Below are 23,921 nucleotides of genomic sequence, written 5' to 3' on the forward strand. Positions count from 1 at the left end.
ACCCATGCCTTTGGCAGTTTTATGTGTTTATGAGCAAGGGCTGAAAGATTAGTCTTTAGTCTGCATTTTATTGCGGTGTATATTACTAACAGATGAAACGTGGTGAGGACTTGTTTTTAGCTGTAGACAAAAACATACGTGCAGAGACCATTTAGTACAGCGCATGCACTGATTAAACCTTGAAAATATTTCCAAGCTGTATAAAAATAAGACCAACGGATTTTTTTTTTAAGAGACTTCCTTTAATTGGAAAGGCTTAAAATAAATGATCATATGATTAAAAAAGCAAGGATTGCCTGCTATTTGTTGTAGTCCCTATTTCTGTCCCGCCCCTGCGGCCAGCGAAGCAGCTGTTCATTGCTGACATTCTCCCTGCCAGGCATTCCAGCTCTCTGAGGTAATGGGCCGCGAGCATACGGGCCTTTGCTTTAATTCTTCCAGCGTATCCTTCCGCATGGACAGAGCGAGGGGAACGCCTCCAGGAAAAGAAATTAAATGCACACACGCAGCCATGCAGAGACCTGCGATTTGAAAATATTCCGGAGAACGCGTTTTGTGCGCTCGCAGCGCAGTGTCACGTGAGGGAGGCCGCCCGAAGAGCTGGCTGGCACAGGTTTCTCTCGCTGTAATATTTTCTTCCACCCCCAGCTCTTCACCCAGTGGAATGATATCCAGAGCAAGTTTTTTGAGACAGGAAGTGAGGAATGTTTTCACTATGAGTGATCTGAGAAGAAGGTGGGTTAGCGGAGACAGCAGCTGCTTGGGGCGAGAGGCGCACAGTAAGTCGTGTCGCGAGGAATACAGATGAGATGGCTCCAGGAGAGCAACTCCCAGCGCGCGGCGGGGGCTTCTCAGCTGCGCGTGTGTGAAAGGAGACCCAGCGTCTTCAGATCCCTGCGAGAGGTAATGGGAAAACAGCAGGCACTGTATGGGGAAAAAAAAAAAATAGCGGGTGATCTCTGAAGCGTACTGTAAGAGTTTCAGGTATTGACTGTGTGAAAAGGGAAGGCTGTAGAGCTGCATGCATCTTTGTTTCCATTCGGTATGTGCACTCGGTGCACTCCCTTAGTCCAAGAATCATGTCAAATATTAACTGGTAAAACAAGAGGAGGGTGGAGTGTTCTGAGTTTTAGGCTTTCCCAATATCTCTGAAATAAACGTATGTATTTTAAGCATTTGAAATAACAGGAACTCTTTTGCCGTCGTGTATCGCAGTTTCATTTTGCAGGTGGTCCTTCATGCAAACTGCGTTTAAAATCTTTGTGGAATAAAATAGTAATTATTGAGAGAGAAGTGGGAGGTGTAGGTAAAGAGGAAAGATATCACGGTGCTCAGTAACTGTGTTCCAGTCACAGCCATGTTGCTGAGATTCTCATATAACATTTTGTAATTTACATGTTTATGTTAAAATATAAATGTACGAAGTTTGGCCACTGAAGACATTTTTAGCTGTTGGATGAAAATTCCAGGCCTGCTAAATAAAGGCTTGTTATTTTAGAGACAGTCAATTTGTAACTCCTGGCCGTTCAGTATAGTTCCCTTCTGCTGAAACAGCTTCATAACAACGCAGGTGTATACTAATTTAAACAATGTGCGAGACAAATATGAAAGCAGCTAGCACTGCAGAATGACAGCTGCTAAATAAAAGCAGCACTGCACTGTTTGTAAGAATTATGCATGGCTACCTATAAAAGTTATTGAATGATAACCTCACTGTTATTCCCCAGACTTTCCTTTACTCTACAGTATTAATGTGCTTTATTATATATCAGGAATTGTATTTAATGGAGTTGCTCTTTTGTGCCGTGGACAGCAAGTTGCAGTTACTTAAGTTTTCCTTGTAATATATGTGTTTCAGAAGTAATGAGTATTACTTCATATGCATACTGAGTTGAAATGAAATTGTTTAGGACAATCAGTAGAGCAATACATGCAAACAATAGAGTGTGAGCTTAAGCATGCCCCCGGCCTGTTCTGAAAATTCTGATTTAAGCTTCCTTCCTATGTCTGCGTTTGTACCTGTGCGCATAGAGAAACAATTAAGGCTTGAGACTGCCAAATGTCAACATTAGATCGCTGTCAGGTCGGCCCCCGTTAGTGAATTTTTTCCATGCCCTTTGAATACTTTTCTGAGGGTCTCATGGGGACGTAACGGTTTGAAAGTCTTGCGTGTTGAATGGTCTGCATAAAAAGAGATTAAAAGCAGCACTGTGCTTCTGACTGCAGTTTTCAGTGTTTTCTCTCATAACTCTAGCAACAAAGAAAAAGTGCGTAACTGTGCACAGAATGTGTTGGAAAACAGGTCTCAGGAAGTGAGCTGAGGTCAGTGAGCCAAAAGTTTCACTGCCAGGAATAAACGCGGTGCGAGATTCTGCCGGGAGCGGGCAGGAAGCGAAGGGCTCTTGTGTGCAGAGCATTCCCCGCGTGCTGCTCCCGGAGGAGGATTTGGAGGATCAATGTGCAAAGTAATGAAAAAGGAGACCCTGCATATCCCTAAATTTTTCAGGGAAACCTGTTGCTACCAGTTGTTATTTATTCTGCAGCTGTACTCGGAAAAATCTGGGTGTTTAGATCAAGCGGGTTTTTTTCCCCTGATTCAATCTGTAGTGATTAATGTCTAAGGTTTCGGATGGTATCTGCTGGGGGACGAGAGATGGGCGTTGTGTCGAATGGCAGAACTGCCTCCAGGTTATTAGAAGCGTGGACGTGAAATATGCCCATGGCCAGTCTTTGAAGTAGGGCTGCAAAGATGTCACTGAGGAAAAACGCCACGCTGTCTCCTCTTTCTCCCTGTTTAGGCCTTAAGCCTCTTTGTGCTTCTCTTTATTCCTTGCCACAATGCTGAGAAGAAGGCACCGTGGAGTCTAGTAGAGTTTCAGTCCAAAGTTTGCTTGTGTTAATGGTATTAATTTATAGGTATGCATACAAGTAGTATGGGACAGGTTTTTTTTTTTTATATCTATACTTACGAGACTAAAAACAGATGTGCTGGGAATGCTAGTTCTTGGGATCTTGTTTGTTCTCCTGACTTCTAAAGCCTACCTGCCTGAAAAAAATGCTTTTTCAGGGGCCGTGGTGCCGCCACTAGAGGTCCCAAGGCAGAACCAGGCATGCAAACACGAACTGGGGGGGAAACCACCAAAAAAGGGGCGTTTTTCTCCAGGATGGGTGTTTGCCCGGCTCCCCGAGGCGTTAGAAGGAATAAACGTGTTTTTGGGGGGAAAGTTAGGAAAAAAATGTTCTTGTCATTAGCTTACTCTGCTGGCAAGGGCAATATTGTACAAAACATCGTGCAGCAGCTTAGCATAGGAAATAAACTAGCTGCAATTCATGAAAAATTAAAGGAATTGGTTTTTAATTGACTGCTAGGAAACAGTTAAGATGTGAGGTTTTAATGCCTCTCCTCCTGCTCCTGCCTCTGTCTTTCCCCCTCCCCCCCCCCCCCTTTCTCTGTGGGGCTTGGGTTTGTATTTAATGCAGCATATAGTGGCTGAGATTGCACACCACTCTGGGAATAATCCTGGATTGCTGGTTTTCCTCTTAAAGAAAATAATTTTGCTCACAAATGCACGAGTTTCCTAGAGGTCTTTCATTTAAATAATGATTCAGTTTAGAAATACTTATTATTTTTAAGGCACTTCAGCCGTGTTTGATTAAGGCTTATTATTCACTTGTAAATGAATAAAAGTAACCTGCCAAAGACTGGTGGTGTCTGTGGAAAAAACAGAAACTCTGGTGCATATTTTGTTATTTGAATGCATAGCAGCTCTGTGTTTTGGAGAAGCAGACTGTTTAGATTTAGAAAAAATATATGTGTTTATATGTAGTTTTCCCATGCTTCCATTACCCTTTCAGTCAGATTGTTTCTGATCCTTGTTTATTCTCTTTCTCTCCATACTAGAAGTCCAGTGGATGCCCCTTCTACTTCGGTCTTGGTGGAAGACTTGCTTGTCTTTAATGGATACTGCCGCGGCTGGTTGATCTTTGGAGACTCTCCAGCTCCTTACTTCTTGAGAGGAGGCAGCTACTTGTCCTTCCTCATCCTCCCAGTGGTGGTACCTTTTTATCGCTAACCATCTCCGTGGAGAAAGAAAATGCCTCTACCTTTTGGGTTAAAATTGAAACGAACTCGACGTTACACGGTCTCCAGCAAGAGCTGCTTGGTGGCTCGTATCCAGCTGCTCAACAATGAATTTGTGGAGTTCACACTATCTGTGGAAAGCACGGGCCAGGAAAGCCTGGAAGCCGTGGCTCAGAGGCTTGAATTGCGGGAGGTAAGCACTCTGTCAAGTGAAGCATGGCTCCGTCTCCGGTACTAGATTACGCACCTGGCGAATCCTTATCATTTGGGGCAATCAGTTAATTTGCTGGAACAGCTACACGGTGTTTCCTTGTGTCTTCATGTTCTGGTTGTGAGGGGCACTTGGATTCCAAAACAGTCACAAAACTTATGCTAGAGAATACCAAAGGGTATTCTGACATGTGAGAAGTGGCAGCAAAAAGAAGCTTAGTATGACAACCAGAGCAACATCTGTGGTTGTTTTTAAACCTGACAGTGCTGTAAATGCTTTAATGTACTTAAGAAAACAAAAAAAACCCCCTGATTTCTGACCAAAGCAACACAGGTTAAGAATTACTGAAAAAATTGACGTAACTTTTAAGTTACGATATATTCATTTTTCCTTCAGAAAGCTATTCTCCATTAAGAAAGTGTTATTTGTGTGTATGTATTTTTGATGGATTAATGCTGAGAAAAGAACCTAAAGCACAAAATGTGATACATGTACCAGTTACCAACTATTTGCATTGCTTGTTCAGATACCACAAATTTGCAGGCAGTATCTTTGAGCAAGCACTTAGTCATAGCTGGCCTCTTGGAGACATGTGGTTTGTACTAGCTGCATCTGTATAATTTTTTTTTTCCAAAATTTCTTAATGGGCTTTTTGAAGGATTCTTTTGCAACTGAAACTTCTTCTTCTCCCACACATTTGGCATTTATTCATTCGGTGGTCTCTATTGAATGAATTAGTTCTGAAATGTTGAACTGTGAAACGTTAATTATAGAAAGCTACATAGATTACCAAAATATGAGCAAACATCATTCTTTTACAATTTTGTTGAATATGGAGGTGGATTTGGTTACAGTGGTTGAATGCTCTCGATCCTGTGCAAACTGTCATTTCCTCCTAGAGTTTCAAACAGTTTAATTCACTGTGTAGTTGTTCAACTGTTTGTGACAGCATTTACAGGTTTTGGGGGGCAGCTGAGAAAGAAAACTGGTAATAAAAGAATAGGATGGAAAATATCATAGTTATGAAAAAGATACTTTTGCTGTATTATGTGGTGTACCACATAATGGTGTTTTGAATACAGGTTCAAACACAGGATGAAAACCTGAGTATTAGATAACCAAAACAGAAGTGGGATCATAGGAAAATGATCTTTAGTTAGTAACTTTGATTTCTGGAACTGTTATATCTTCATTGTCAAGCACTAGCAACTGCTTACAGCTTTGCTCAAATTTGAGCAAACAAATTTATGGCCCAGTCCTGCAACCATGTAGTACTGTACAAAGTGTTTATTATCATAGGATTTCTCCGTAGGAAATGATATGTACAGTCAGTTGTTTTCAGAAATACTTTCTTCTTTATGGATAGTAGTAAATGAAAAAGGTGTGAATCCATTTATCTAAGTGCTTATTTACTGTGTTTGCTCTTAACCTCACTGTGCTTTCTTGTAGGTGGTCCAAATATTCTTTAACTGTACAGTTATTTTGGAAGAATGCAATCTTGTAGAGCCAGTATGACTTCATTCATTTTTGTTGTTTCTAGCAAAGCAAGTCTCATTATTCTTGTGGCCTTAACATACACTTTTTATCAATACACATCAGATATCATTTATTTATAATTCAGCTATTGTTGTGCTCGAATGGAGTTTGTCAATTTAATCTACCCACTTTCAGATGTCAGTGCTAAGTCAACAGTAGGTAAAGAACTTAAATTTATTTGGTTTGCAAAAGTCAAAGGCTCTGTCTTCCTGAATGACCTCTAGCTTTTATCTAACTATTTGCAAAGTTTTGGAGATGCAGTTTTTTCAGCTACTCTTCATTATGTCTTTCTTTGGAGCTGCTCCTAAAATCTTTTAAAAAAAAAAAAAAGAAAAAAAAAAAGGCAATTCCCTCAATTAAGAGTCATATATCAGACTGAGGGAGTTGACAGTACACTGTTGAACTTTGAGCAGATTCCTTCGGTCATGCATTCTTGCATGGATTATTTTGGCAGGAAAACGTGTTGCAATAAAAGGGAATGGAAAGTAGGGATATAAATTACTCTCCAGAGCTTGCCTTCAGAAAATGTTGTTTTGCCTTTAAATAGTCATTTTTTCCAAGCAGATTCTGGATCATTCCTGGCTGCTTGCTGAGTACAAAGTTTTCAGGAAGAAAAATTTGCTCACTATGTTGCTTAAATCTGCCAAAAGCAACATTAGTCCTTGATACTGTGAAATACTAAGTACTTTCTCTAAGATGCTTTATATTGTTAATGCACTAAGCACCCTTAAACCACATGCGTGTGGACTGAAAGTGTTAAACTTCGTGAAAGTATGTTGGCAATTTAATTTTGTTACTAAATGGTAAACTTCACAAAAAAGTAAAATGAATGCGTTAAAATAAGAAGAATATCTTCTGGTATTCCCAGAATGTGACTCATCAGCAATGGGTATGTAATCCAGCTCTCTCAAACTGAGAAACTGGGGAAAGAAGCCAAGGCAGGGAGAGAACTAAGTTGTTTATCCTTTGTAGCACAGTGTGTCTTTTATTCTGTGAGAGACGTATAACCAAACTGGATTTGTGGGAAAAGCCATATTTATTGCAAAAGTAGTATGTTCTGGTTTTGCAAGTTTTGAAAAAACCCTGAGAGCTGTGGTTGTTGACTAGCTTGGAAAAAGTGTGTGTGACACTGCACATCTTGCATCTAGGACATGAGATATACAAATCAGATACTCGAAAATACAAAAATGTTTTGAATGTTACCACCGCTGCATATATGTAGGGTGTTTGGCAGGAGATGTTAAAACCGACTTGCCTCTCTTCCTGTATCTTCTTTTATTTCTGTTTTCTTACGATACTTCTTTACCAGAGTGAAGGGGCAAATTTTGTTACTTCTCTGTACAAGCAGAGTCTGACTTCAGTTCAGATGCCTGGTAGAGAGTTGGCCCCAACTGTGATAATTAATGGTATCAAAAAGGAGTGGGAACTTCTGTGAAGAGGATCAGCGTGGTGCATATGGGGATTGATGTGTTTGTTTTGGACCTGAACACAAAAGAAAGGATCAAGGTTATCCAGGAGCTGTGCATCAGAAATACTTGAACTGTTCAGTAATATTTTCCTCTGAAATCTGAAGTAGCGGCTCTTCCTCGGAGGAAATGCGTTGAAATTCAGTGTGGTGGCTTATTAAATGTGTGTTTACATACATAAAGAGTGTTTTAAAATAAGAAAAAAATTATGATGTTACTGGAGTGCCACCATAAATACTCTTAAAAAAATTTTATCTATATTGGTAAACAGATTGACTGGCAAATAAAAGTTGGGCCAAGCCATGTCAGAGGGGTCGCTAACATAATATGTTTCTGCCTTATAACAAAGTCTGACAAAAACTTGGCTAATGCCTAGAGAAATAACAGAAGTAGTGCCGATAATTGAACTGTTAGGGCTGCCTCTCCTGCCCTAATTTTGCTTAAAATTAGGAGAGGACAAGTTTATCAGGAAGAAATGTGTGTAAAAACACAAACCTTCAATGTATTTAATCTCATTAATTTAAAAGATACTACTTTCCTAAAAACAAATTTGATACTATCTAAAACATATATTAATTTCAAGTGTGTTGTAGTAGTAATTTAGGAGCCAGAATAAATTGAACAGAGCGAGCAGTCAGAGAGCTAAAAATTGGCAGTTGCCTTAAATGCAATTACTATGGTTCTTCCTTTTCCTGAAGGAAAAAAATAAATTTATGCAGATACAGGATTTGTGCTCACCTGCTTGTTTGTTACACTGAGCAGCACAAAATGGATTAAGATTTTTCTATGAAAGCTTTAGTGGCAATTAGGAAGCCTTGCCCTCAGCTTCTTTAGTTTTTTATAAAGTTAGGTCAGATTCTGAAGATACCATTTAGTTGTATTTTTTCACTGTCACAATGTGTATGTATTGCTGTATAGTTTTATACTGATGTTAATAGAAAAGGTTTTTTTTTTTTTTACTTTTGAAGCAAGCACATTAGTTTATTGTTGAATATATATTTTTAGACTACTTCGAATATTTTTTCTTTTTTCAGTTACAAAGTAGTCAGAGAATTTCAGAATCTGGCGCACTGGAATGTGACACTTTCTCCAGTGTCATTTCTGTGCAAGATGAGAGTCAAAGGGAGATACATGAGTCCATCCTTCTTGCAGCCTTGGACAGTGGTTGGAAAAAGTAACACAGTTTAGGAAAAGAAAAAATGCATTTGTTGGACATGCTGATTGATAGCTGACCTGTTTTTGCAAGAGATCAGAATGTGGGATATAACATTTCGATGAGTTATATGCAGTGTGTGCGCTATGAAGGTATTGAGCTTTAGCTTGTGGCTTGTCTCCTCCTTACTTTTGTCTAATGTACTGACAAGTAACTCCAAATCTGCCTTTCCTGCCAGAAGACAAAGATTTAGTCAAGATGTTTGAAGAGGAGAAAAACAGAGCACATTGCAGTTCGTGCAGTGCTTTAATTTTAATAAATTAGAATGAATCGGATTTCCTTGCAAAGTATTGATTTTCTAAAATTATTATTATTTCTTTGTCCTGTGGTTTTGCTTTAAACTACAGTTAGTAACTGCTTTGTTAAAATAGTGTTTGTGAAAATCTTACTGGAATATTTAGGAAAAAGTCATTTGGGGGCTGGAAAAAAAGGGTTACATTATGAAAGGATTGAGATTGACTTCTCCCTCTAGTCATTTAGTTACTTTGCTAAATCTTTTCTACAGACTGCTGGAGTTGACAGTCTTGTCACTACTAAAACAACAACAAAATGTGTCAGCTTAGTATAAGTGCTCTAAAGTGGGGGGATTTTATTGAGGTTAGTTAACTGTCCTTCTTCTGCCGGAAGACATGGTGATGGTATTATGTGGAGGGATGCAGTGTTCTCCTCAGCGTGTGGTGTGATACGCTGCAAGACTTTACAGGTTCCTCTCTGCCCAGATTTTGAAAAGTCCTGGCCAGTCTGTCTGAGCGGGTTGTCTGCCGTGGTAAGAGTGGGGTTTCTGGAGATTTTTCTGGGCCCTTTGTCTCCTGCCTTAGTTCTTATCATTGGATGTAGAATAAAGCTTTCACGCAGTATCTGGTGGTGTACATAGTACGAGATTGACCCAGTTCTCTGGAGTGGTTATTTTTCATTTTAGTATTCACCCCTTACCTAATTGAGGTCTTTAAGTCCAATTGCAGTACTTACGTTCAATACTGAGAAAGTGTTTTCAAAACTTAGGAAAGTCTTATGGCTTGGTTTGTTTCCAAGTACCTCTAAGAAAGAAGAAAAAATTTGAAAAAATAATTTAATTGCATTCCTGTGTAAGCTGGTTTATTTTATTTTATTTTATTTTATTTTATTTTATTTTATTTTATTTTATTTTATTTTATTTTATTTTATTTTATTTTATTTTATTTTTTAATGCCTCATCTCACCTCCTAGAATCATGATTCCTCAGATCACTGTGCCCTTGAGGCAGATAGCAGATTACATTACTCAAAAGGCACCAAATTAACAGTTGGAAAACAATTTTCTTTACTAGTCTGTTTGTAGCCTATTAGGCATTCTGTATGATTTATAATATAGGGTATGGAGATTAGCAGGGAAATAGGTGCGTATGTGTATAATTCATAAACTTTGAACACTGCTATGCCTTAAGGGAGTGCATGATAAAGTCTCTTTCTCATCCCACCCCCAAAAAGGTGGGTTTTTTTCTTAGTCTGAGGATCTATAGAGATTGGTTTTTTTAAAAAAAAGCAGTAGTAGGGTTTTCTTGATATCTAGAGAACACATTTTTTCTTGATATGCTGTACTGTAGAAAAATAGAAGGCACAGTCAAGTTTGGGGATCGTAACAGGCGCTGTTAAATTAACGCGTGGGAAGATTACACATTTGATACCTGACATTTACATTTGTCACTTGAATTTCTTTTCTAGATAGCAAAAATTGTGTCTAGAATAGACTTTGAGATACTGTTTTAAGACATATGTTTATTGTGCTATTTAGAATGCTTGACCTTTATAGGTGGTGCTTAGTTTAGAGACAAAGTGGAGTTATGCTAGGGCTGAGTCTGGTCCTCTGTAAGAAAAATAAAATGAAAAGCAGCAGCTAATCATAGCTAATTAATACAAGCAGGTTAGTACAGGGAAGGAGGACTATGTTATTGATTTCCATTTCAAGTTATAAAACAAGAAGAATAGCAGAGTATGATCAGTAGATGTGGAAACTGATGAGAAATTTAAGATTTCTCAGTGTTTGTATGGGTTCTTAAGAGATAACACATAATTAGGAAAAAAAAGTGTTCTTCCACTTGCATCCAAGACATTTTCAGTAAGATGTTTCTCGTGGTCACCCCCCATTTTGTAATGATGTAGAATCATGTAATAACTTGGGGTAGAATGGACCTCAGGGGGGTCATCTGTCCGCAGCCCAGAGGCTCAGAGGAGGCCTGGCTTGAATCAGGTGGCTCAGTCAAGTTTTGAGCATCTCTAAGGATGGAGATTGTACAACCTCTTTGGGCTACCTGCTCCATTGTTAGGCTAGCCTCATTGTGAATTATTTTTAATGACCTAATTGGAATTTCCCATGTTGCAAGTTGTGCCTGCTGCTTCTCATCCTTTCAGGGTGCACTTCCAAGAAGAGTCTGTCCCCGTCTTCTCTATACCCTGCCTTTAGGGCATTGAAGACAACAATAAGATTTCACCTTAGTCTCTTCTTCTTAAGACTGAGGATTTCTTAAGACTGAGCAGCGGCCGTTCTCTGACTCTCGCTGTACATCATTTGAAAATATACACTAAATAATCTCCTGCAGTAAGGCAGTTTTGTGGTGCTCGTACTGAACTGCTCTGTTTAGCTTATGGAGTCTGATTGACAAAATAGATGAGTGGTGGATGACATCTCTCCCCTCCCACAACCTGTGGGTCTTGTGAGCTGTAATACTGTGTTGGACTTTTTGTTATTTTTGCTCTTGAAGTCTTATACAAAATCCTTATTATTTCTTTCTGTAATGGCAGAGAAGCTAGATAGAAAGTAATTGTGCTGAAATTATAAGTTCCTTTTATTTATACTTGAATTTCCTCAAAGAGCTTAGGTGACGAATAAGTCACTAAAATAAACAAACCTCAAAATAGTGTTAATCTTAACAGCTTAACATATTTTAAGAGTTATGTCATGACATTTTTTTTTAGATTTGGGTGGTGTCCTATACTGCTAATAATAAAATGTTTTAGCAATGAATAAAAATGGATTCTATTTTAATCAGTGCGAATATTCCAGGGTGCATAAGCTTCTCTAAAACTCACAGGATCAAATTCTGCCCTTGAAGTCAAGGGAGAGGTTTGCATGCAAGTCAGAAGACAGGCTTTGGTCCATACTATTTTGTTTGGCTTATGTTTTATTCATTTTCAATAATTCAAATTGGAAGAATTTGTAAGGGAGAATACCAAGTCAGAAAAATCTTGTTTAAAGGTGTTCTGGATTACAGATAATATTTTAAAATGTGGAAATATTCTTACTAATCTGTAGTGTCAGTAACAACTCAGTTCTGTGCTTAGATAAGAAAAAGTGATCTATGTTTTAACAAAACTGACCAGTGCGTGTGATCATTGTCTCTTAAAAACAGGTTACATGTTCAGTTTAGACTTACAGGTATAGAGTCAGGGGTATCTTGATTCAGAGAGTTTGCAACACTGGTGGTCTAGTCTATATTCCTTCTCTCTTTTACGTTACAACGTCTCTGAGTTTTTGAGGCTTAAGTAGATTTCCCTGAACTTGCAGATAAAAGTTATTCAAATGGTTCCTTGGAGATTTTCCCATCCATGGTTGGTTTCCAAAAATGTTTGCATGATATCTTTATAGTAGTCTTTCAGTTTTGATAGTATGCTTCTATGGTTCTGTAGCTATTACCATTAGCTTTCCATGGCCCACCGTGGTCTCTGTTGCAGGTTGTTCATGCAGCCTGGGGCTGGTGCAGTTGACCTGTTGGGCAGGTGGGCTGGGCCGGCACAGTAGACTTTCTGTTTTTGAGCTCTTCATAGCAAGCGGGATCAAGCAGCTTATGGCATACAGTTCAGCTTTAAATGAGCATTATTTTTATTTGCTGGTTCACTTACCGTCTTGCATTATGTATAAATTACATTTTCAAAAAAGGAAGCCTGGTAGGAGAACACACAAATGTTCAATCTTAACACACAGAAATTAGTAAAATGTCAGAATTACAGTCTTATTTTGGCTTCTATGAATGTGCGCGTTGTGATTAATACAGTCTTGCAACAGAAGACAAGCATACCTTTTTGCCTGCATTCCTTTCTTCGTTTAGTGTGCAGGATGGATTGTGATGGGTAATCGTTTGGTGTGTTTTACCTTTTTGCAGTGTATGATGTTGCAGTGAGTGCAATATTTAATCCTTAATGGAGTTTCTGCTGTACTATTGTTGTAATCCTTAACATCTTAAGGAATCTTAAGATACTCTCTTCTCAATATCTTTGGGGGTCATGGAGCATTTTTATAGTGTTTGTGTTCATATTCTTTTTGACCTCTTGTAGCTGGAAGTATTTATCACTTCTTAAACCTAACTCTTCATTTTCAGGACTCAAAAATGAAGAACACGGTGTCCACTTGTGGAAACTTTGATTTGTAGGAATTGTTTTACAAGAGAACTGCTTCTGGCATTGGGATTGATTTTGTTCCTCTATGGTGATTTTTGAACTCTTCTAACCATGTGACTGTTTCTCACATAGCAGCATTTTGCCTTGCACTGCAAACATCTTTCACTATACTGGAAAACTGCTTTTTTTCTATACTCAGTTCTAATTTAATTTTTGGATTGCAGCTCATCTTTGTACCAAATATGACCAGTGTTGTCTTAGAGTTTGCAGAAGGGATCGCAGTTAAGGTTGTATGGGCAGCCTTCATTCTAACATTTTTTATTTTCTGCATATTGATTTGCAATTGGACTGTTAAGATAACTTTTTAAGAATTTTTTTAAGCATTGAGAAAACAAAAATAATTTGAAACTGTATTGATGCTTAACTAGAGAAGGACAAAGAAGTACATTTTGCCAGTAGATTTCAGAAATATTTGCTAAATGTCAAAGGAACATTAAGCCTTAGAATTGGCTCTAATTTCCCAGTGTCTGCTGGAGAAGATGCATTTATGGAATAGATACTATTCTGAATTTAATGCTACACCTTGGCTTTTGTCTCCCAAATTTCTTAATGATCCCTGCTGGTAGAAGAAGTGACTTCACTGTTGTCCTTGAAATCTGGGATGCAGCATACCTACCATGCCATGGTTATGGTACATGCATAGGCTAGTCAGCCTGTCCCAGTTGTAAGGGGATAGAGGGAATCACCTGAGGATGGACTCTCCAACACATTTAGACTATAAACTAAGAAGATAGGTGTATGTGAATTTTCAGACATCTGTAATAGGCTATTTTCACAGGATTAGGAAGTACTAAAATACCCTTTCACTACCACCAGCGCTTGCTCCCCAGTGAATTTTAAGTCCGTGCTCCAATGCCAGAGCTTCTGGGTATGACAATAGGAAGTGTTTTATTTGTTAGGGAGACAGTTGTTCCAAATGCAATTCACAGAAATTATTGATGTAAAAAAGTCATGATAAAAATTCCTTTGTTTTATAAACCTTCATCCTTAATATCTTTATTTTCTATAAATTAAAAATATCAGAAAATATATAAAGCAAAGTGTTGGACTAAAGGTGTTGGTATTTCTGCTACCTATAACAGCCTATGCGTAGCAAGTACTTAAAGAATTTCCATATAAATGCCTGTGCACATAATTAATGCTTCACAGCATTCCCTTATCTCCCTCTCTCAATTTAAAATATTCTAATTATGTTTTCTCATTTTGCTGTGATAATGACATTAATATTTTCCAGTCCACCTGTGTTTGACAGATGAGAATTGAATGAAGTAAGTGTGGCAGGAGCCAACTTTAATCAGTTTAAACATAGTGGAGAAATTTAAAATTGAATGAGTGCTCTGCAGTGTGGTTTTAGAACCATATCATAGTCATGGAAATAATTCTGGACTTCCAAAGTTGTCCAGTCCAACCTCCTTCTTAAAGTGGATTAAGTTGTCTAATCCAAGTTAGATTGTGTTGCTCAGGATATTGTCCAAGTCAAATTTTGAGAGTCTTTAGGGATGGGTATCCCTCAGCCTCTTGGGGCTTATCTGTGCTTAATGCTGTTACAATCTTTTTTTTCCCCTTTCTCTCTAGTCAGTGTGTCTCGTGATGCAATTTTTGACCATTGCTTCTCGTTCCTTTTGCTCAACATGTCTCCCAAGAGTTTGGCTCTGTCTTCTGTATAACCCCGTGTTAGGCAGTGGAAACTGCTATTAAATTCCCACCTTCAGTCTTCTCTTCTTCAGGACGAACAAACCTAGCTGCTTGATTTTTTTTGTCACTGATGTACCCACAGAAGTCTTCTTGCTACCCTTCACATCCCTTGCTAGGTTCAGCTCCTGCTGAGGTTTGGCCCATATCTAGCCTCACATGCCTGGGCAATGCTTTGTTGCCTGTCCCTGTGTCCATCTCCTTTTTGTGTTTTTGCTCATTTTAGACTTGCCTGTTCAGGCAAGCTAGCTTGCTGCTGTGCCTGCTCGTGCTCTTGCTCAGTGAGATGAACTGTTCATGTGCTTTAACGAATTTGTCATTGATTGACAAGCTCTCCTGCTTTCCTTTGTCCTTCAGCATGAAGGACCATGAAATCTTGCCCACTGGTTCCTCAGCCAAGCTGTAGTCTCCTGTAGTCCAGTGTCTTTATTCTATTTGCCTCCTCATTTCATGTTTTCCTGTCATGAAGCATAAATGCTTACTGCTAGTATCTGTGAGTTGTCCCATCAGGATCGGGGACTGTTTGCAAATAAACAGTAGATGTGCTAGTATTTTAGAGATAGGACCTTACATCCATGGATTGCTTACCTGGAAGTAACATCTGCTTTTGTTACTGAGTAAGGTTAATACTGGTTTCCAGTTCTCTGAGTTTTCAATCTAAAAACCTACTGCCTTAGACAGTGTTTTAAAGCTTTTATTTCTAGGTAGCAAGACTTCTATACAATGTATTTTCTCTAATTTTGTAATATTAACTTTTTTAATCATTGAAATGCCTCTTTCTTTTTCAGATTACTTATTTCAGTCTGTGGTATTATAATAAGCAGAATCAGCGCAGATGGGTAGATTTGGACAAGCCTCTGAAAAAGCAGCTGGACAAATATGCCTTGGAGCCAACTGTGTATTTTGGGGTAGTTTTCTATGTGCCTACTGTTTCTCAGCTTCAGCAGGAGATTACCAGGTAAGCGTCATACATGTGTGTATAATTTTGCTTTTGCCATTCTAAGATGTATAGTTTACTTCAAAATTGTCTGCTTCTCCTCCCCTACCTGTATAGAAATGGAAATTATTCCTTTAGGCAGAAATTTTGTTCAAACTGTGTGTTTGTTTCCCCATTGACTATTTCAAATACATAATAAACTAAGCAACGAATTGATTTCTTTTGTCTTGGGAATCTGTCCAAACCTGTTCTCAGTAATGTTTTAGACATACTTACGTGATCAGAGGTGTGATTGTTTTAGTCGCTTTGTGTCTTTTTTTGGGGGGGGGGGGGCATAATTTGCCTTCTGCAAATTATTGATCTGCCCATCTAGCACAGGTCACTTGCAGATTTTATTGAAATATGCTTTCCTTTATTTTGTTTTTAGTACTTTCTGATACTTACTGAGCATATAGGCAAACTGCTGGCTAAGCCTCAGTTTGTGATTTTTATATTTCACTGGATATTGAAGACGGATCTTAGCTTTGATTATCATTCATCCACTTCCACTGTTGCTTTGTGAATCTGGTGAACCTCACACAAGTGATGTTAACTGGGGAGGAAAAGTTAAATTGAGCATGCATACCTGCCAGTTATTCTTACATAACTCTACATTGGCTTCTTCTAATGTCTTAGCTTTTATAGTTGTATTGATTTCATTATTATTTTTAATAGGCAAGTACAGCAGATGTAATTAGATTATGAACAGTTGCTATTTCAGAAATATCTTCTTCTTATGTTAATTAACCCATTTAAGCTGGTAACTTCAAATTGGCCCTGCTTTGAGAGGAGAGTTGGACCAGATGACTCCCCAGAGCTCTTTCCCTGCCTATATTCTATGATTATGTGACATTGTCTTTATATATTCCAGTGCTAAAATACCTTGAGAAAGACCATTCCCATTAACTGTGATGTGAAAGGTTTTGACAGAGATATGCCTCTTGGTAGATGCTGGTGCTGTAGTGTATTGCTCAGTGCCTGTTGATTTAGGTTTTGTTTGGTGTGTAATTTTTGTAAGATTGTTTTCTTTATGAAAACTCTAAAGTGTTGGGCTTTTCTCTCAGCAATTTTACTGGCTCAAAAAGTCTTTCTAGTGATCTTTCTTGTTATATTTTAATAAAGCTTTGGTTCAGGTTCTGTGCTAGTTGGTGTGCTAGGAAGCATTAGAGTAAGATAAATGTCACGCTGCATTGAGGAATAGCTAAATCTATCGAAAAACCTTTAATATTTGTTGCTGTCATTCATTAAAAGAATATGGTTTAATGCTGGAGCTTTAACAGCAATTTTGCAGTATACTGCCATGCAGAAAACGTGAATTTATGTGCTGACCTTACATTCAGGTCCTAGAGGATGATACTTGCTTTGATTTACAATAGTGAGAGTCTGTATTCGTTTCAGAGAAATCTATGGGGGTTTTTCATCCATTTTCAATATAAATGAGATTAAGTATGTTTTAAACAAATGTTACATTTAATATAAATCGAGAAATGTAAGTGTCATAGACAAAAGAGATGGTCTTCAGGTTATCATGAGGTAGTGCCGTGGTTCTTTGTTTGTCTAATTTTAATAGTTATTCTATGGAAAGGATTTAGGATCTGCTGCTTGACTAGGGAAGTTTTCTTTTTCTGAATGCCTGGGTATGCTGTGACTTTTTTTCTTTTTCTTTTTTTCTTTCTTTTTTTTTTTTTAAGGCTGAGGTTTAGTGCCAGCTATGTTTGTGTATTTTGTATGAGGATGTTATCTGTTGCCATGTGGCATACTGCTTTTTTGTAGTAGATCCAGGAAGATTCTAAACAGTGTGTCTATAAGTCACTGTGTTTAATACACTAGTGAAGGAAGAAAGCTGTCATTCAGCTTCCAATGATCAAAACTTTTGTGGAGTTTACTTAACTTTTCTCAATACTGAAGTGAATTGGAGCACATGCTTCAGTGTTTTTAGTATTGAAAGCTTCCATCACAAGAATTAACCTACAGCATGAGGAAGTTAACAAACAAACAAACAAAACAAACACACACACTTTTAAAACTGAAATTATACGAGAAAAATGTCCTTGTTGGCAATATCTGTTTAGGTGTCATTAAACTTGTGAGTCTTGGGGTGTTTTGGGATTTGCTCTATTGGCTGAGATAGCATGTTCCATGGATGGCTGAAGGGACAGAAGAACTCAAGAAAATAGTGGTTGAGATTTTGGACAAAGGGCACTGTTAGTAGTGCTTGCCACGTACAAGAGATGACCTAGGATAAGGTCAGATGAAACAAGAAAAGAAATGTGATGCTTTGAAAGTAAAAACAGAATGCTCAAAAGTTGTAATGCAGAAATGAAAGTCCTTAGTGTGATTGTAGGGGTGTGCAATGTTAGACTGATTGGAAGTAGTGTTGCAATACAGCAGCAGCATACTGAATTTTGTAAAGAGATGATGAGGCTATTAAGGAGAGGAGAGATAAAAATAAGGAGTTGATGATAGATTATATATATCTATAGTATATTGAGTCAATAGAAATTGTGGAGATTCTTTATTTGAAGAGGTAGCAGGATTTGATTCTGTGATAGCTATGCATAAGGTAAGGGAAGAGTTAAGAAAGACCATGAAATCATGGGCCTGAATTATGAGGAAGACTACCTTCCATCCAGAGCAAGGAAAGTTGAGAGGCATAGGACATGCAAACTTATTTGTCTGGCCTGTCTTGAAATTAAGATGCCAGCGTTAGCTTTTTCTTTTTTTCTGTGTAGGTATCAGTATTATTTGCAATTAAAGAAAGATATCTTGGAGGGCAACATTCCTTGCACACTGGAGCAAGCAATACATCTGGCTGGTTTAGCTGTTCAAGGTAAGTAAGGCAATTATGCCCAGTAGCTAATGTTGCAGTTGGAAATTTGGTGATATATTTAGGTGCATGTTTTCTGTTTGTTCTAAAATAAGCCACCCTCTCCTTGCTGTAATAAAAAAGGCAAGACATAGTTGCATTCAAGTATGCATTCTGTTTCTATAAAACACATTTTTGTTTTGAATTAATAGCCTTACAAATATAGTGACTTTACAGTGCCAAGAGTTCAGTAGGGTATGAAAGGCTTGCTCCTTAGCACCACATCGCCCAACATATGGGCTTGGGGTCAGTGGGATAAGTGGCCCAGAACTTGCTAGGACACATGTGCATACCTGAGGCATACCTGGCGACCTAATGCTTCTTTCCAGGAGTTGGGTTGGAATTAGACATCTGAATTCCTTTGGAGATGAGGGGTTTAAGTCCTCTTCTTAGATCAGCAGACCTCTCATTTGTTGACTCTGCTATTGAAGACTTCTGGCACAGTAGGAAGACGGCATATTTTAATAAATAAGCAAATGTGACTGTACAATAGTACTTGTATCTCCACTTTCTCTCCCCAATGTCCTAACACCAAAGATAAGTTATTTCACAAGCCTGTCAACAATCCCTGTGTTCAAATCCCTACTGAAGACGCACTTATTCTATAATTCCCATGAAAATGGCTGCTTTATTTTGCCCAGTGAGGGTCAACTGGGGTGGGGTATATAGAGAATCACCAGTCCTCAGTCTGTCTGCTCTGATCATGTCCAGTGCTTCCTGCTAGTATGTTTGTTTGATCTTAAATCTCGCAAAATGCGAGTTCTTAATGACAACAATTTTGTTTTGTGTGTCTGAATGACAACAGCTTCGTTTTGTGTGTTTATGTATTGCTTCACTGTGGATGCCACTCCAATATAACTAACAGCAATTGTAAAGCTGCCAAAATCGAAAGGGACCTAAAATCATTTGCAGTACATACAACTTAGCTTTTTTGCCTTTCTATTTTCAATTAAATATATGTATGCTAATACTATCGTGTTAAAGATGATGATTATGTTTTTCTGAGGCTATACCTACTAATGCAATAGCATGAATAATATTAGTCCGTTGTTTATATAACAGTATTTTTGTTTAATCCAAGCCAGGATTTAATAGTATTCAACTGACAAAGTCTTGCTTCGTTATTTTCCTATCTTTGGACAGTATAAATGTGTCTCTGCTCAGTGAGTTGTTTATAGGAATCTGTCAATATAATCCTCTTTCCAGATGGAAAATATTTATCCCTTAACTTTTGCATTCCTCTTTCAGTCTTGTGTAAGAGCGCAACTGTATGTGTTGGTAACACGGTGGAAAAAATAACTCAGAAAAAGCACAGCTTTTAAATTAATGCACTTTGATTGAAGTATCTTATAACAGGTGGATTATTTAATTTTAACAAATGAACAAGTAGGGGAAGTCGTTTGCTCTTTTGAGTGAACTGATTTTGCTTGTCTCTTCCCCATGAGACTGATTTGTACCTGAAATTCTGAACTAACTCTGAACGCTTTTATCTCAGGTGCTATGTTAGTCTAGCGTGGCACAAGTCCTCCCCTTTAATCATGAATAACTCATATAATAATTATTAATACTTAATAAAATTTGGTTCCTAAATGTGTCTAGTGTTACACTATTATAGGTTATCAGTGACAACATAAATAGTATCTATGTACTCAGGGATTATGTTTATATGTTTTGAAACAGCTGTCCTGTGGAAACTGTAGTCCCTTAAGACAGTTTCTCTTGTGAGACTGGCATATAATTTTTCTGATTTAGACTGTTTTATTTCTCCTCTTTGAAAAGTTGGTTATTTTTTTTCCTAGGAACAGCCAAAGAGGCAAATTCTTTGGGACGTGTTTTTGGCATGACAGAGAATCAAAACTTTTGCTGAGTCCATTCTGAGCATATCTCTGAGTTTTCTAGTTTTGACTTTCTGCATGTCTTGGTGCAGGGAGCCTTGGAAGGCTTGTGATGGGAAGTAGCTGGTGTCCAGGATGCTCCAGCTCTTCCTATCAAGTGTTTGAACCAAGCTGCAAGTTAGAGCAGTCTGTCAGTTCTTTACTGCAAGTATGGTTACATATAGTTAAATATCTGATGAGAGACAGTAAAGAAGATGGAGCCAGACTCTTCTCAGTGGTGCTCAGGGACAGGATGAGAGGCAATGGGCATAAACTGAAAAACAGGAAATTCCATCTAAACATAATACAGAAGTTTTTCACTGTGAGGGTGGTCAGACAGTGGAACAGCTTGCCCAAAGAAGTTGTAAAGTCTTTAACTTCTGTATTCAAAACCTGACTGGACACAGCCTACAGCAACCTGCTGTGCTTGGCCCAGCTTTCAGCAGGGGGGTTGGACTATGTGATTTCCAGAGGTCCCTTCCAACCTCAGCCATTTTGTGCTTCAGTGGTTAAAAGAACAAGGAGCTTGAAGCTGCACTGTCTTATCATTTCTTCCTCTTTCCTATGCACAAGGAGTGTTACCAATTTTTCTGAACATAGTAAAAAGGTAAGATGCATTTCTGCTGTTTCTCTTTGAAAATGCTACTGGTTGGTTTGTTCACTTGTTTTAATTTCAGATCATAGTTCCATAGGATGGAAATTTGCTACTCAGAGATCCTGCTGTTATTAATCAGGTATTGAATCATTTTGTTACAAATGCCTGAATCCAAGGCTTTTCTTTTCTTTTTTAGCTGATTTTGGAGACTATGATCAGTATGAATCTCAGGAGTTTCTACAAAGATTTGCCTTGTTTCCAGTGGTAAGTATTTTCTTCAACTTCTTTTTTGATATTATTGAAAAAAAGTAAGTTGCCATTTGAAGTCCCCTCCCATGTCCTTAAATCAAATACTAGATTGACAAATGCAACTGATTATTAAAAACCTTATAGTCCATTCTAGCTTACTGCTCCCAAAATTATCAAATATAACAAAGGTATTCTCTGAGACTGGAGTGAGATATGATGTCTTATATTGTATAGAAGCAAAGATGTTGCAAGATTTTTGAATTTTCTTGTATGTAATAAAGAAAAGAAGGTTGGGATGCAGATGGAATAGTGAGTAGAACCACTCCAAAACTGTGGTGCTTGTGCTTTTTGTTTTTGTTTGTATGAAGAAGGTAGATGTGTTTTTTCTTTTCTTTTATAAATTTAGTATTACTCCATTCACAGCATCTGAGCTCCAAGCCTAGAGTGGGGGGCTGCTTCCTCTATGTAGAGATACTGTAACTGTATTATTTTGTAGAATTTTTTTGTAATTCATTCTGTAAATGCTGTCTTACCCTAAGGGCTGGCTACAAGAAGAAAAGATCTTGGAAGAAGCAACACAGAAAGTCGCCTTGCTACATCAAAAGTACAGGTACATTTCTAAAGTGCTTTATTACTTATTGTTTTATTGCTTGCTTTTGACATGATTGCTTCAATAGCTCAGCAAGTTGGGAATCTCAGAAGCAGTTGATCTAATTTTGCCTGCTATTTAAATGAGTTTTTCACTAATACAGCTTCATTAAAATGAAGTAGCGTTTTTGCTGAATGAAAGTGAAGGGAGAACCAGAACTAATGACCTTTTAGAATACAGTAAAGGAAAGAGTACTGCTTGAAAATTAGGAATATGGGACACAAGTAGATATTGCGACTTCACCTGTATAATGTTTCTAAAACTTGTTTACAGCTTGAAGTTGTGACCCCAGTAAGGATGTTTCTTGTAAAACAACTTTGGCAGGTGCTGTGCACTCTGGAAATGTAGAGACAATCATAATGCTAGGATGCTTATGATCTAAGTAAAAGGCAGCTAAAATATAGTAGTCCAAGACAGAAAGTTAGAGGAAAGTTAAAGTTAAGTTTTCTGTTGTCAGTTCATCAGTGAAAAATGTTTGTGACTGTTTGAAACGTTGATGTCTTTCTGCACTGTTTTAAAACAAAAAATTCAAGCCCATTTGTCTTTGAAATGCTGACATAACATGATTGCGTGCTTAAAATTCAGCAAAGAAGAACTAGTCTGGAGAAGATTAGGAAAAAGTGAAGGAACAGATTAATGTGATTGATGAATATTCTTAGATTTAGGAAAGAGCAAGACAGGATTTTGCAGGTAGAGGTTGTATCTTTTATGAGGTCAGCTGATGTAGTCAGGGAAACACAAGCTTTTAGGTGCTCTGACACTACTGTAGCTCTATGAGAAAAAGGACTTTAGTTGGTCTAATAAAAAATATTTTCTTTTGGTACAGACCTTGTCCTGCTGAAACTGTTACAGTTACAAGCCTGCTAGTGTTTTGGAAATGAGACTTTTTTTTCCTGAAATGTACAGTGTCAAACTTGATATAGGTCCTAAACATGCATACTGAAGCAGGAAAAATTTAGGTTTTGAACGTGTGTGCCAGAATACTCATTTTGATAAATGAGAGAATTGGGTGACAATGATGGATTTGAAGAAGGATATCACAAATGTCTGCCATTAGCAGAGAAGATAATTTTTACTGCACTGTGTAGCTCTTTGCATATGGAGGTGTATGAGAGAAAGAAATTATTAGATCAAAGTGTGAAGACCAAGAGAAGTATATTAGTCATTGGTACAAATGGAAATCAGTAGGATTTAATGGTTGCCTGGATGTTTTGAGGATGTTTGTCAAGCTTTGACAGTGCCATTCAGAGTAAAACAAAGAGGGATTTTTCTTATTGACAGTGTTTTATTAGCTGATTGTTGTTTTCATTTGCAGAGGCCTTACTCCTCCCGATGCAGAAATGTTATATATGCAAGAAGTAGAGAGAATGGAGGGCTATGGTGAAGAGAGCTATCCTGCAAAGGTAAACATAGCTTTGAGCTCTGTCTTAGTTGTTTTTTCCCTATTTAAAAGGAGTTGCTGCCTGTCTTTAAAAGGGGGAAAAAAAAAAAAAGTCACCCTCTTCCCGCTCCAGAAATTGAAAATCAAATGTGTGGGCCTGATAGAGAGTTCCAGCTCTACTCCAACTATTCCATTTTACTGGGATTTTTCAATATAAAGGTTGCTATGTTGAGTCGCATGCGTGCGCATTAGCAATAAGGAGCAAGCATTATATGTTTAGCTGGATTACAACCTTAGTATTACCTTTGAATTGCTGCTGTTATTTTGTTTCTCAGAACTTATTTTTATATAAGTAGTTGCTTCTAATGCAACTTTCCTCTCAAAGAAATTTTCTTGCATTTGCATAATTTCTTACAAATCCTAACAGGACAGCCAAGGAAGTGATATATTCATTGGAGCATGTCTTGATGGTATCTTTGTGAAACACAAAAATGGTCGGCCTCCTGTTGTATTTAGGTGAGCATTATTCTTTATTAAAATGTCTTTGTGTATTTTACTTAATGTTTTGTGTACGTTCCTCACTAGCATGTATTGCTCTGTGATGTATGTTTATTTGTTTGACAATCACATAGTCTTGTTGGCCTCGTGTGTAAACACTGAAGTTGGTGGGAAATTATCAAAGTATTGGCTGCAGAATGAATC

The 23,921-nt window shown here is 37.9% G+C and overlaps 1 protein-coding gene across 1 annotated transcript in view; it reads left to right on the forward strand.

Annotated features, from left to right (window-relative positions):
• The first annotated feature begins 337 nt into the window (after nt 1-337).
• PTPN21 (protein tyrosine phosphatase non-receptor type 21) overlaps nt 338-23,921 on the forward strand; it is a 47,020-nt gene continuing 23,436 nt past the window's right edge. Inside the window, exons 1-8 of the mRNA XM_026112134.2 lie at nt 338-903; nt 3,902-4,274; nt 15,418-15,587; nt 18,338-18,435; nt 21,137-21,204; nt 21,729-21,799; nt 23,154-23,241; nt 23,647-23,735. Coding sequence (XP_025967919.1) covers nt 4,095-4,274; nt 15,418-15,587; nt 18,338-18,435; nt 21,137-21,204; nt 21,729-21,799; nt 23,154-23,241; nt 23,647-23,735 — 764 coding nt within the window. The 5' untranslated portion in view covers nt 338-903; nt 3,902-4,094. The remainder of the gene's footprint in view (nt 904-3,901; nt 4,275-15,417; nt 15,588-18,337; nt 18,436-21,136; nt 21,205-21,728; nt 21,800-23,153; nt 23,242-23,646; nt 23,736-23,921) is intronic.

This window comes from Dromaius novaehollandiae, chromosome 5, assembly GCF_036370855.1.
Source record: "Dromaius novaehollandiae isolate bDroNov1 chromosome 5, bDroNov1.hap1, whole genome shotgun sequence".
NCBI lineage: Eukaryota > Metazoa > Chordata > Aves > Casuariiformes > Dromaiidae > Dromaius > Dromaius novaehollandiae.